The following is a 14883-nucleotide window of genomic DNA, read 5'->3' as shown; positions in this document are numbered from 1 at the left end:
TAGAAATATTATTCCCACTTGGGCTTGAAAATCTGATGAAATCAGCCTCTCTTGAGTGTTCTAGCAGTTGCTACAACATGATTGGTCGTAGTGAAAGTTTGGTTCCTTTTTATAAAGGAGATGGATAGGCCATAACATTTTAGGGCCTAGTGCCCTATTAGCCTATAGTAATTTAATACATACTGCTTTGTTATTGTACTGTGGGATGAGGAATGATTCAAGCATGTGAATCTATGAAATATACCACTACTGGATAATTACAGTTACAGGTAAGTAGCTTATTTTCTTTTGAAGCATAGACCTCTTAGATTCCCATATTATGCATGTATCCTGCCATCTAGTGGTTGGAGCCGATAAGTACTACTTATTAATTTTTTTCTTTTATAGGCGTGTGAAACCTGATCCTTTTAGTTTGGGCTACAATCCCCTTTGTATGTGTGCAAGCTCTCAGATAATTTTTTTCCATCTTGGAGATCAGAGGTGCCTTGCAGACTGCAGAGAAAATAGAGCAGCAGAGATATGCGAGAAAGGGAGCCGACCAGAAATATCAAGGACATAGGCGATACAAGGGAAGGTTGCACGAGGGGGTAATCTTGAGCAGAGCACTTTGTTTGATGCTGTTAACGTTATTCCTCATGCAACTAGGCAGTGCACTTTCCCTGCTTTTTTAAATACCCTCTTGAGGTATTTGGGGAAGGTTATGCAGGGAGCTGATGCTTCATTTGAAAATCATAAAGGACTGGGTAAGAATTTGCTCTTTACTATATTGTCGACGCTGGAACACGGGTGAACTGCTCAGTGCATGAGCACAAAACTTTAAAAAATGCATCAAAAATAAATTTGGTAAAATATCAGCAGTATTCTGTTACACACTTTGTATGCTACTTCCTTCAGTATTGCATCTTTCATTGATACACGTTTGAATCTATTTGGCGATGTTAACAATTCCTTTCTCAAAACCTCCTGGGTTTCTAGTCCCTATGAGTGTCCAACATTGAAAGGAGTTTTACGATCTTCACAGCCTCTTGCCAGAAGCCTCCCAGATCTGAGCTACATATGGGGGTAGCTCTGAATTTGTCTTGTCTCTACATGTTTAGGGCATGTGAAAAAAGGTTTGTATTGCAACCAGACATGAGACATATTTGGTGCGTCATTTAATGTTTCTTATACCTACATGTTAGTTGCCTTGAAAAAAAACCCTGCTGGGCTGAATATGGTTAAAGAGCGCCCTAAAATCAATTTTTGAGCAACATCATCATAGCCTTTTTTTTCTTCTCTGCAGTGTGAAATATTTTTCAGCACATATGTTTGAGCTAAGCTTCAGCGAAGTTTGAACTTAAGACTGAGAAATAAGTAAACAGTCCTAAGAAACACCCTAGTGTTTGTAAGAAACAATTGTTTTTGTTTTTATTGATAGGTGTTTCAAATGCACTTAGAAAAAGCTTTAGGCGTGTCCAAAGTAAAATAAAAAAACTTGTTGCTTACCTTTAATCTCTTGTTCTCCAGTTTTGGTATCTTTCATATATTCACAGGCTTGAACCAATTCCCGCCGTCGAAGTGGGAGTCTCACTGTATCTTCTAAGGCAGTTTAAGTAGTATACCTAGCTTATTATGGCAAAAGGCATTTACTTAAATAGCTGAGCTACATTATTTAAAAAATAACCACATTTTAGCCAGTCAGGTGATATCACCCTTTAGAACACTCCCTGCAGAGGCATCTTCCTTCAGATTTTCTACTGCACGTTGTGTGAAAGGAGTCTCCCTCAGCTCTGCTCAGTTATTCAGGTACTACCCTAATTTGGATTTTCCAGATTATTTCTGCTGTCTTATTTCTCATCACCTGGCATAAAAATGTCACTTGTGAGACCTGTGGAAAGAAGAGGTTACACTCTGAAGACCCTCACAAGGAGTGCATCTACTGCCGTCGTCCTGCCCACTAGGTAATTTTGCTCAAATGTGAATTTACCTTGAAAAAACAAAATACAAGAGGCGTTTGGCAAAATAGGAACAGTTGGTTTATCAAAATCCAAGGCCTGGGATAGGGGTGTGGAATTAATTACAATATCTACTTCTCCATGGGGCAGGTTGCTTCATACATCTACTTGTCCTGTAACAAAATCCACTTGTCCCTTTGATGCCATGTAGTGCGGCGACAAATATGGCAGCAATCTCATTATATAAGAGCTCTGATATAGCTTCTCTGATTATGCCAGGGCTCATACCATTGTACTGTTTAAGTTCTTGCAATCCCCTTATGTTGCCATGTTTCCACAGATCTACGTACTGGGGCTGAAGGTAGTGGTAAGCAATAGTACCAGGGTTAGAATGCCCTTTTGAGTCTGTGCAAACCTTCTAACTTGCATGTTTTAAGGGTTTTCTACACCTCTTCTCTGTTTTCCCCATATGGAGAAATTTTCGAAATTTACTCCTGACAATGGCAGACGTAAACATTCTTCCAGAGTTGGGGGGAAAAAGTGGTTGGAGGGAAAGTGAACTTGTTAACACTCAGATTTTTGCATGAGCAAATCTACCCATACATAGTTACTCATGCTAAAATGCAGTTCAAAAGTATTTTCTAGGAGTACTATTTCTTGTCCTTTAAGTAAATTCTTAGGAATTCATGAAAGCCGTATAGCTGCACTTAATGCAAAGACATATACCATGGGTGCACTTTTGAGACTTTCTTTAATAATGGGGCCCCTAAGTTGGTCTGGAGTTGACATAACCTTTTGCGTTTATTAAAATTCGGTCTCTCTCTTTGTATCGGCTGGCTTCAGTGAGTGACCGCATTCTGCTCTTCTACGAGGAACATATCTGCACACGAAGTAGTTTTCTTCAGTGCCAGTAACTACTGTGACAGTGTGTGATTTTTGAGACCAAAAACAATTTTTGCTTTTTTCAATATTTGTTATTGGTGTGGGAGAGGCTGGGCACTCACCATTATAAGGTTTTACAAAAACCATGCCAAAATAATTCACACATAGACAAAACTAAAAAGCTGACCACCAATTTCAGACCAACTGGCTTTGCCAATGCTTGATTATTTTTGTTTCCCATAATCTTATTGAAACTGGTTACTCTGATTTTCCATGAGGAATATTTTTGGGAAATACTAGCATGCATTAACACTTGTTATTAAATGATGCTGCAAATAAAGGGTAACTGAAATTTTACAGTAGGTTAGCGAAATGTTTTTTTCCTGCTTTCATTTTTTTATGAACATTTTATTTTGAAAGCTCTTCATCTTGCTTTCAAGCTTCTGCAAATATTTTCATCAAATCAGAGAGCATTCTGGAAGCATTATACATAGCCTCATATTGCTAATCTTTGAAAACATGCGTACATGTTTTTATTCAGGAACCACTGTCAGTAGTGCAGTCAGAGCTTTTTAACATTTACTTGGAGCGCTCACCATAATAATAAAGGCTTTCAATTAATGAACCATAAATACAAGTTTGAACAGCATTAACATATGGACAAAAATATTTCCTTAACTGCAGACAGTGTCGATCTCTGATCCATAATATTGCACTGCAAACTGGCAGCCAAAGGGTTTGTGCTGCAAGGGGTTGGGCCTACTTGTCCCAAGAACAAAATACTCATGAAAACTTGTTAACCTTGACCCCAAACAATATGTCCTGGTTGCGGGCTATTGGAATTCCACATCCCTGCTGGGAGATCAGTTACAGAGTTGGGGGTCTGAGGACGGGCTCAAAGTACAATCGATCTGAGCGCCATTATAAACATTTCTTGAAGCATCATAAAACAATTTAGAGATCCTTTTTAGTAAGAGGAATGCAAGCCTAGTCATGAAGTCCTAAATTATTCCAACCTGATAAATGCAGGGTGGTTTCAACCTTGTTGGACACGAGGGCCAATGGGTGTGTCCAAATGACCAGCATGGGGAGCATACGATCACTGCGTATACTGTGTCCTGATTGGCTGAGTGTTCCTAACTTCATGTGCAATCTAATGTTGTGGTGTTTTGGAGTTGCACGTACCTCTCCTGCCATGCGTGCTTTATTTGGGCCAATCTCCCCGGACATTGTGGTGTCCTGGCCTATCTGTGGGACTGATCTGGGTTTTTCCTGTTTGCTTGTTTGTTCTGCTGACTACATGCCACCGCACCTGATCTCTGTCAATCAGTTGCCTCAGGTCTAGGTCACAAGGCCTGGCTGACAACGTATTTCTGACTTTGAGTTGATGGAGAGGTCACACCCAGGTGCCCAACCGACGGCGTCCCGGCATCCCCCATATCCAACTCACCTTTCCAGTTTTTAGGTTCCTTCTTATATAGAGAAAAGGGGAGTAACCCCACTGACAGAGAGACAAGGTACTGCAGGTACTAATTAGGAAGGAACTCTCTTGGACCAAATGTAATTACCAAATGTCATTCGCCTCAACATCCAATCAATCCAAGGTCTCACATCAACCACAAAACCGGGCCCAAAGAAGAATTCTAAATACATTGATAAAGACTAAAAGTAATCATTGATAAAGACTAAAAGTAATTTAAACAAATATTTTTATTTAAAAAGGTATTTTCTCAGAAAACGTTCATGATTAAAATCAAATTCAATAATAAATCAAAAAGATGACACCAATGTAATTACATACAACAAATGATCAAGGTCTAAAAATACATGACAACAAACATGTGAAACATTTAAATCATCAGAATACGGTTATTTCAAGAGAATCAATCAAATTAGTAACTCATCCGTCTATGAATTGTAAAATTGGACATATATACTTCCTTGAATTGTATTAATAAGAGAGACTATTATTACCCTTGTCCTGATAAACGTGGCCTTTCAATAATTCATTGCCACCGAAACACTTCGACACCCTTGTTTTACTTTAAGGTCCATCAATTGTGTGTCTTTTGTAATTACGTTGGTGTCATCTTTTTGATTTAATATTGAATTTGATTTTAATCATGAACGTTTTCTAAGAAAATACCTTTTTAAATAAAAATATTTGTTTATATTACTGTATATTGAAAGTATTATATGTCTGAAAAGTCTATTTAACTGTAACTGCATTCCAATTGGTTCCTAAAGTAAAACCAACTAGAGTAAAGTTTTTGCAAACATTGGCTTGGAGTTAGTCATTAAGTGTGTGTTCCTGTGTGAGTGTGTACAACCAAGGCATTCACACTACCCTCTAAAAACCCTAACTGCTCAGTCCAGCGCCCACAGAATTGAGAGTAACGTATTATCTACTTAATCCTCTGGTATACCTTTGGAGACTTACTGGACTCTGGCACACTATATCTCTTTTTGATATAGTATATACAGAGCCAGCTTCCTACATCTCTTTTGTGGTAGTGTGGTAGTTAGGCTTATCAGAGTGCTGTGTTAAGCATTTCTTGTACCCACTTGGGCAAGAAATGATTACACACCCTCAATGACTTAACCCGAGACCAATTGTTTGTAAAAATCTTACTTTTTTGTAGGTTTATTACTTAGAACCAAAGATACTTTGTTGCAGTAAAATACAGTTCGAGGCATGTGGGCTGCTGAATTCATATCTTGTGCATAGATCGCCGCCTAGTGTTGGGTCCGGATGATTGCACATTGTTGTCCTGGAAGAGTCTTCAAAGTATCACAAGATAGGTGGCTCCTCCCCTGGACTACAGTGCGCATGGACTCCATCCTCAGATTGTTTTTTTCCGCCATCGGGTTCGGATGCATATTTGTTAACTCAAGTTCGGAATCGATAGAAAACTTTCGTATTGGCCAAAAGGCCTTTAGTTATCGTCGGTATTGTCTTGCGATCGGTGCCCAGTTCTTGTTCCAGCTCGGTTTCCGAGCCGAACCTCCAGAGAAGCCGCGTGGCTTTTCGGCACTGAAGGCCCGGTCGACGCCAGACGCCTTATCGACGAACCATCATGGAACGGAGCCCGTTCAAGAGATGTCCCGTTTGCAACTCAAAATATCCTCATATCGACGTCCACCCGGTGTGCAACAAGTGCCTGTCTCCGGATCACGATGAAGCCAGCTGTATGGCTTGTTCTCGTTTCCACTCCAAGAAGACACTTCGACGCGCAGCGTGCAAGGAGGTCCGGCAGATGGCACCTGACCCGGTGAACTTTTTCGATACCAAAGAGGATGTAGGAGTCGAGCAGGAAGTTCGAGAGTCTGATCCTGCATCAGAGATCGACTCCAACTACGACGCAGATGTCGAGATGGTCTATATTGAAGAAATCGTCGACGAGGTAGGAGACGATGATGTGGCCTTTGGGGCCGTAGAAGATAGCTCGGGCAAAGAGCAAGACCCGATCGTTGGTATAGGGCCTGAAACCAAGACACTCAATAAGGCTCAGGTCGAGGGATCGCCACATGGCCTTACCCGAGATCGTACACTTAGTTCTACAGCCTCGCCTCAGGGCCCGGCTACGGACATTTCTAGCGAGCCACTGGTTGACCGATCGAAACCGAAAGAGAAAGCATCGGTGTCTACGCAACCAAAAGCACTAGAGGCAAAATCGAAACCAAAAGTGCGTATTGCTTTGGTCGGCTCGAAGTCCTCCGAACTATCGGCACCGACAAAGCATAAAAGTGTTATCGACCCGGTGGGGTCGCTGAAGGGTGTCGAGCTGAAGACTGCGACACAGAAAAAACTGGTCAAGGCCGTCGACCCGAAACAGTCGGCGCCGAAGGCCGTCGACACAGAAAAAGGACTCGGAGCTCAGACGGTTCTAGATCCTACGAGTCGACCGGATAAGGCTAAAAGCGGTACAAACCTCAAGCCCACACCTGGCGGTGCCTCAAAGGAACCCGTCGAGTCGACACAGCCGTCCGCCTCCTTCTCCAAGCAGGTGTCGGAATCGCTGAAACGCATTAAAGAGAAGGCTTCTACTGTCTAAGCGAAGGACACTCCAACACCGAAGCCTACCACTAAACCACAAAAAACGTCGGCACCCATCCAGTTCACACTGCCGCCAAAAGTGGTACCAAAGGCCTTCGTCCCTAAAACGGCCGTCGAGGCGTCCAAGAAGGTGTCCACAGGGCCGAAGCCTACAACTGCGGAACTTGTCACAAAGCATCGACACCCCCCGCTTGAAGAGCAGTCGAGGCAATTCATCGACGCAGACACAGGTAGACTTTCTATTTATAAACGAAAGATCGCCCCTGAACAGCCTATGGAGTCATATAAAATTCCATTGAAAAAGAAGGATTTTACTACATCACCTCTTCTTGTTGAGCTTATTTCACCACATGGCCAAGGCACTGCTCCTATCTCGCCAACTTACTCGGATGTGGAGACAGGGGAAGCTGACAATGAGGAGTACAGTTATCCTATAGACACTGATCCTGAAGATCACAATGAACCCTGGGCTGACACTGCTGACCAAGGAGATCCACACACTGCCCCAGACAGTCAGGTGTATGCTGTAAAAACCTTGCCTACTGAAGACTCAGCGGCGTTTAATGCGCTTATTGAAAGGGCAGCCAAAAATCATGATGTCCAGCTCCATGCTGACCCTATTGAAGTGGATTTTTTGTTTGACACCTTCTCCACATCGGAGAGAACTGTCAAGACTCTACCAATGCTAAAGGGTGTCTTAAAACATGCTGCAGACATTTTTAAAGAAAACACGAGAGCAAGGGTAATAAACCCCAGGATTAAGAAAAAGTACAAACCAGCACCTGGGGACCCTACCTATATCAAGGGACAGTTGCCGTTGGACTCTCTGGTTGTTTCAAATGCCCAGAAGAGGGCAAACTCGCAAACAACGGGTGATGCTCCTCCCCCTGACAAAGAATCTAAAGTGCTAGAAACATCAGGGAAAAGGGTAGCAGCTCAAGCGGCCAATATCTGGCGCATTTCCAAAACTCAGGCACTCTTAGCCAGATATGACAGGGCTCATTACGATACACTTGAAACCCTGTTACAACACTTGCCAGATGAATATAAGGAGGCAGCAGAGATGCTCATACAGGAAGGGAAGCTTATATCAAATGCATCTATCAAGTGTGCGCTGGACGCAGCAGACACCGCGGCCAGGGCAATTAACACAAGTGTAATGTTGCGCAGACATGCCTGGCTGAGAATCTCCGGTTTCAAGCCCAAGATACAAACCACCATACTAAATCAGCCTGTAAACCCTGATCACTTATTTGGACCAGAGGTGGACACCACCTTGGAAAAGATCAAAAAGGACACTGAGACTGCAAAGTCTAGGGGGCTCTACAGTCCCAGCAGTTCAGGGGTGGTGGTTTTCGTCGCTCAAACAATAGAGGAGTTTCCAGAGGCCAGCTGTCACAGCAGACACTATACGGTAAAGGAGGCGCGCAAACCACCTACACCAAACAAAGTAGAGGTGGCTATCGTGGGAACAGCACCAAGGGCAGAGGTCGTGGAAACAACAGCTCCCGATCCTCCGCCACTAACAAACAGTGACGCCTTGTCACTGCCCCCGACCATGCCACACCAGTCGGGGGGAGACTGCAACAGTTCCTACCAGTCTGGACATCCATCACTACAGACAGGTGGGTGAGACAGCTTATCCAGTACGGTTATTGTCTGGAGTTAACATCCACTCCACCCAACATACCCCCAAGACACCGTCCTATATCCACAGAGCATTTGCACTTATTGCAGCAGGAGGTACTCGTCATGCTGCAAAAAGGAGCAATAGAGCTCGTGCCTGTGGAGGAAAGAGGTACAGGGGTGTACTCGCTGTACTTCTTAATCCCAAAAAAGGACGGGTCCCTCAGACCCATACTGGACCTCAGGCCCCTAAACCAGTACATCCTATCGGAACACTTTCACATGCTCACATTGCAGCAGGTTCTACCGTTACTCAGTCAGGGAGATTTCCTAGCAACATTAGATCTAAAGGATGCATATTTCCATATTCCGCTACACCCGTCACACAGAAAATACCTCAGATTCACCATTCAAAATCAACATTATCAATTCAAGGTCCTCCCTTTCGGAGTGACGACAGCACCCAGGGAGTTTACAAAATGCCTAGCGACAGTGGCTGCACACCTACGGAGACAAAACGTTCACGTCTACCCTTATCTGGACGAAGTCGGCCAAGCAGTGTGCCGCCCACATGTCCCACAACATTCACCTTCTTCACGATCTGGGGTTTTCACTGAATTATCCAAAGTCCCACCTTCAGCCCGCCCACGTACGGCAGTATCTGGGCGCAACAATAGATACTCTGGCAGCCAAAGCACAGCCAAATTCAGTGAGAATCAACAGCATTCAATTGCTGATACAAAAATTCAGACCACAACGCTCGCTTCCAGCACGAGTGTTCATGCAGTTGATAGGCATGATGGCCTCCTGCATCTTCATAGTTCCGCATGCGAGACTACATATGCATCCGCTTCAGGAGTGCTTAGCACGTCAGTGGAACCAGGCTCACGGACAGCTGAAAGACCTAGTGTTGGTGACCGGTCGTGCATACAACTCTCTGCATTGGTGGAATCCACAAAACCTTTGCAAGGGACGACCGTTCCAAGAGCCTGTGCCACAGATTATTCTGACAACGGACGCATCTCTCCAGGGATGGGGAGCTCATGTACTCCACTACACAGTGCAGGGACTATGGTCAGCGCAGCAAAAGAAGATGCACATCAACCTTCTAGAACTGATGGCTATCTTCTTGGCAATGAAAGCATTCAAAGTACATCTGTGCAACAACAAGGTTGTGTTGATCCGGACGGACAACATGACGGCCATGTACTACATACAGAAGCAGGGAGGTACACACTCTCCACAGTTGTCTCATCTGGCTCAGAGCATGTGGAAGTGGGCCATTTAGAGAAACATCTTCCTCATGGCAGAACACCTCCCGGGCTAGGACAATCAGACCACAGTCGCAGGGCAATGCCATATGGATGAACTGGTCAGGCATATTTGCGTACGCTTTTCCCCCAGCACCTCTAATACCGCTGGTGGCACGCAAGCTGAAGCAACACTCGATGACACTCATCCTGGTGCTCCAACGTGGGCACGCCAACCATAGTACACCACTTTTCTAGAACTATCTGTGGTACCGCATCAAAGGCTGCACCTCACACCCAGGCTTTTGACGCAGAACCATGGCGACATTCAGCATCCAGATCCGCAACAGCTCAACCTGGCGATCTGGCTCCTGAGGTCTTAGAGTTTGGCTACCTCAACTTGCCTCCCGACTGTATGGATATCATAAGAGAGGCAAGAAAGCCCACCACCAGAGCATGTTATGCGGCAAAATGGAAGCGGTTTGTCATTTATTGTGCAGACCACAACATCAACCCGCTGGATGCATCTACTCACAACATCATTTGTTATCTGTTACATCTATACAAATGCAATCTAGCCTATGCTGCCATTCGTATACATTTGTCCGCAATAGCAGCTTATCTCCAAAAACAGGCAGCATCTCTCGCTTTTCAGAGTACCTGCCATTAAGGCTTTTCTGGAGGGACTCAAACGAGTTATTCCTCCCCGGAGCCCACCAGCTCTTGAATGGAACCTAAATGTGGTCCTCACCAGACTGGTGGGCCCACCTTTTGAGCCTCTACACTCATGCGAGATTCAGTTCTTGACATGGAAAGTGGCTTTCCTGATAGCAATCACATCGCTGCGACGCGTTAGTGAACTCCAGTCACTAACTATCCAGGAGCCATTCATACAGATTCACTCAAACAGGGTGGTACTCCGTACTAACCCTAAGTTTCTTCCTAAGGTGGTTTCACAGTTCCATATCAATCAGACTATAGAACTGCCAGTGTTCTTCCAAAATCCGGAGTCAGTGGCGGAGAGGAAGCTCCACACACTAGACGTCAAGAGAGCTCTAATGTACTACATAGATATGACCAAAGATTTTCGGAAAACAAAACTGTTTGTTGCCTTTTTGCCACAACACAAAGGCAACCCCATTTCCAAAGCAGGTATAGCCAGGTGGATCGTTAAGTGCATTCAAATTTGCTATCAAAAAGCCAAGCGCACATTAACAGTTCCCCCACGGGCCCACTCCACGCGAAAGTTGGGGGGCCTCTATGGCTTTCCTTGGAAATATTCCTTTGGAAGACATATGTAGAGCAGCCACATGGTCTACCACACACACGTTTACAAAACACTACTGTGTAGATGTGCACTCCAAACAGCAGGCAGCTGTAGGGCAGGCTGTTCTAAAAACACTTTTTCAAACTGCTGCAGCTGGCACAGGCGGCCGCCGCTAATGGAGGGACTGCTATGTATTCTATGCACAAGATATAAATTCAGCAGCCCACATGCCTCGAACCGAATATGCTACTTACCAATATGCATCTGTTCTTGGCATGTAGGGCCGCTGACATTCATATCGCCCGCCCTCCTCCCCGGCGCCTGTAGCGGCTGCAGCACTTGCACTTACTCTGAGCATGGTCATCACTCACGGTGTTACACTCCATCTTTGCCACAATGGCGAAAAACAATCTGAGGATGGAGTCGATGCCCATGCGCACTGTAGTCCAGGGGAGGAGCCACCTATCTCGTGATACTTCGAAGACTCTTCCAGGAAAACAATGTGCAATCATCCAGACCCAACACTAGGCGGCGATCTATGCACAAGATATGAATGTCAGCAGCCCTACATGCCAAGAACAGATGCATACTGGTAAGTAGCATATTCGTTTTGTAAAATTTACACTTTTTAAGTGTAAAAAGTGGACACAGTGCATTTTTCGAACAGTTAACCTATGGAAAGAAAACAATCCTGCAATTTCACAGGTAAGTACACAACTTAAAAATCCAGTCTTTGGGGTTTAGAACCAACACTGGACAAGAGTCAGGTAAATGTAGAGACTGCAGCGATACTGGGGCAGCTGGGTGCAGAGGCCCAATTCGGTCACTGGGCCCAATTTTAGTCAATGGAGACTGTGGACATGCAAAGAGATGCTGGTTGTAGGTAGGTAAATCAGAGCTGTGAGCCAATCTCTGTGGGTTAGGACCAGCACGGGGGGGCACGAGGCAGAACCAAACACACACCCCCAGTGGCACAGAGTGAGCCGGGTGCTGAGTACCAACACAGCGTTGGGCGCCCAATGCAGAGGAATGGGGACTGAAGATTGTGAACAAAGGCTGCAGGCTCAGACCAGGATGCTTGACAAAGTGAACCGGTGGCTTTGGAGGTAAGTTGGGATGTTGAAGGGCACCGCGATTCGGGCTACCTGAGGCAAGGTGGCTGCAGTTGCAGGGGTGTCCTTTTAAGGCTGATCCTTACAGGAACCGGTCCTGGTTAGGGAGTCCTTTGTGTTGCAGCTGCCTTTGTGGAGTCCAGGAGAGGTCACTCTGAGGTGAACTAGTGCTCAGGACTTCTTAGAACTGGTGGGCCTCTTGGACTTGAGCTGGAAGCGTCTGGTGCATAGGTAGGTCTGGTCAAATGGCTCAGCAGGGCACTAGAGCTCATCTTGATTTACCCTGTGGGCAGGGCTATTGTCCTCTGGGGTTCTAGACCTTTAGGGAAGGCAGGCAGTGCTCCCAGGGTTGTGGAGATTTCTGGGCCTGCTGGACGAGTTTCTTTTTGGAGCAGTGTAGGAGGCTAGCTTAGTATATGGTGCACACTTATCTAAATGACCACCTTGCACTAATCCTGGCAACCCTTATGGTGATTTAAGTGGTTTAAGACCACAATAGAAACCTCTTAAGTGGTAGCTGTGACGAGCAACATTCAGGCTCATCCAGAAGGAGTGTTAAGCAGCTTTTTTTTACCAGATCCAATCATATGAAGAACCACACAGTGTATATACAAAAATGTATCTATTTATTACACAACGCTCACTAACACTGGTATATCTCATACCCAGAGATATCAACACAAATACACAACAAATCTTCAATTGCAAATAAGGTAAGTAGCACAACATACTGTGGAAGACCAAACAATATACTAAAAAAGTGGAATGCGACCATCGACCGAAGTCTGGACTTGGACCAGGAGACTCTGAGGAGCTGGGGACATAGAAACCACCCAAGGTAAGACCACCTTTTTTCTCAAGGGTTGTGTTTGGGCCACTCCACTTGTCTTGGAGAGCTACTGGTGCCACAGGCTCCAACACCCACACTTTCTGCCCTGGATGGTAAGTACCACCTTTTGGCCATGTCAAGCTTTCTGAATCTCCTGGCTGGCCTCAAAGATATTGCTGGCCTTCTTTATGTACTCAAACATACTTGAACCCAGGCCAAGGTCATAGTCTATAATGTCTCGTCTCATTGGCTCAATTTAGACTCTTTTCTAACGTTTAGTGGCTTGGTTTTTCTATTGTTTTCAAAAGATATTATTTATACTGCGATGTAAATGTTACCATGGGGCTCTCTGCTCAGCCTATGTGAATCTAAAAAATATTCCAACACTGGTAAACTGTAGGTACATGTAAGTAATTTGTTTCTGACAAGTCGGTAACTTTTCTTTCTTTTGCTAGTGGGCTCGAAATGCTTTTTTTTAACCACCTGTTTTTATTTTATTTTTTTACGGTGACTTATAACCCAGTGCGTGCATGAATGAGAGTGTGATATTAACATGAGAATACGGGTTGCAATTGATATTGATCTAATAATTTGCCTTGGCACAGTATAAAACATTTATCTGGAAAATTCTTTGTTACAAGTACCACGCTCACAGTGAATAGATGTGCACTCGTCAAGTGGGGACTTCTCAATCTCTACATTTTTCTTGTGGTTAATACCCAATATTAGAGCGTTGAGCCAGTGCTTCAAAATTGTCATATAAGCTAGTAATAAATCATGTGAAATTGCTTATAGAAACATCAAAGAAAAATTTGGAAGCACTTCAAGAGTCAGTTAAGCCCCCAATTAGTACATTATTGGAGTTGTACATTAAGAATGAAGCCAGTAGACTCAAAAGAGATTTGCCTAATGCCATTAGTAAGCTATACTATCCTCCATTTGCACTGTTATGAAAGGACATTGGATATTTTCTTTTTTATTTAACCTTTCAACCGTTGTTACCTTTTAGGTTCAGAATTTCTGATGCCAGTCACTGGATTTTACTGTGAGCTCTGTGAAGATTTCTTTGGAGATCAGCTATGTGCCGAACAGCATGTAAAAAGCTACAGTCATAATGAAAGTTATAAGGTTAGTTCCCACCGCATCCTGTTCACTGGGTGCTGGTGTATAATTTCTCCCTCCTTTCATTATTGACACTCCGTTCCTTTTTACAACTTATTTTGGTCTTTGCACTCTGATTGACAAATGTAACTTTAATTTCTTCTGCATATGTTGTAAAAGTAACCCACCAAATAAGATATTTTTGCACATGCGAACATCTTTAGATATTTTACCTTTCACACAGTGCATTATTTATAATATTTATATCTGAGTAGAATTTTGATTGTGTACAACAATCCTGCTGTTTTGTTTGGTGTCCCTTTGGCTTAAAGTAATTTTCCACCATGTGACTTCAGAATCACAGGTAAGACAACAGGGTGTGGAACTGATTAATGTAATGTCTTCACATGCAGTGAAATTCATGAATTGTCTAATTTCTCAAGCATGACTAGCTGCTTCATGGGGCGTCCCCATACTAGTCAAGTCCTCCTGCCAACTTCCCCTACGACAGTTCTCCTGTCCATCTTGCCCGCAGTCCTCTACCCTCTGCTGCCTTAGGTTTGTGCCACCTCTGCTCGTTTTCTGCCATCTTTTTTGCTCTCTTTCTGCTTGCACCTACCCTCTATTTCTGCCTCTCTGCTGGTTTGCCTCATTCTACTCGTTTCTGGCGACTGCGCCATGCAAATGCTAATTGATTGATAGTCCAATAACCTCAGTAACTGTCCAATACACTGCTAATTTATGATGTGGTAAATAATCAAGTGTGGATTAGTTTTTTAATTTGAGACTCCAGGTTCGAGGGCTGCTGAATTCATATCTGTGCAT

At 44.1% G+C, this 14883-nt stretch overlaps 1 protein-coding gene across 5 annotated transcripts in view; it reads left to right on the top strand.

The window, feature by feature from the left end:
* The window catches only part of LOC144762286 (uncharacterized), a 729681-nt gene that overhangs the window by 606256 nt on the left and 108542 nt on the right, over positions 1 to 14883 (top strand). For all 5 annotated transcript variants that reach the window (XM_078647423.1, XM_078647425.1, XM_078647427.1 and 2 more), the window contains one exon: positions 13967 to 14085. In XM_078647423.1, the coding sequence (XP_078503549.1) occupies positions 13967 to 14085 (119 nt within the window). The remainder of the gene's footprint in view (positions 1 to 13966; positions 14086 to 14883) is intronic.

This window comes from Lissotriton helveticus, chromosome 6, assembly GCF_964261635.1.
Source record: "Lissotriton helveticus chromosome 6, aLisHel1.1, whole genome shotgun sequence".
NCBI lineage: Eukaryota > Metazoa > Chordata > Amphibia > Caudata > Salamandridae > Lissotriton > Lissotriton helveticus.
The sequence above is the reverse complement of the archived record's forward strand: the minus strand, read 5'-3'. Positions and strand labels throughout refer to the sequence as shown.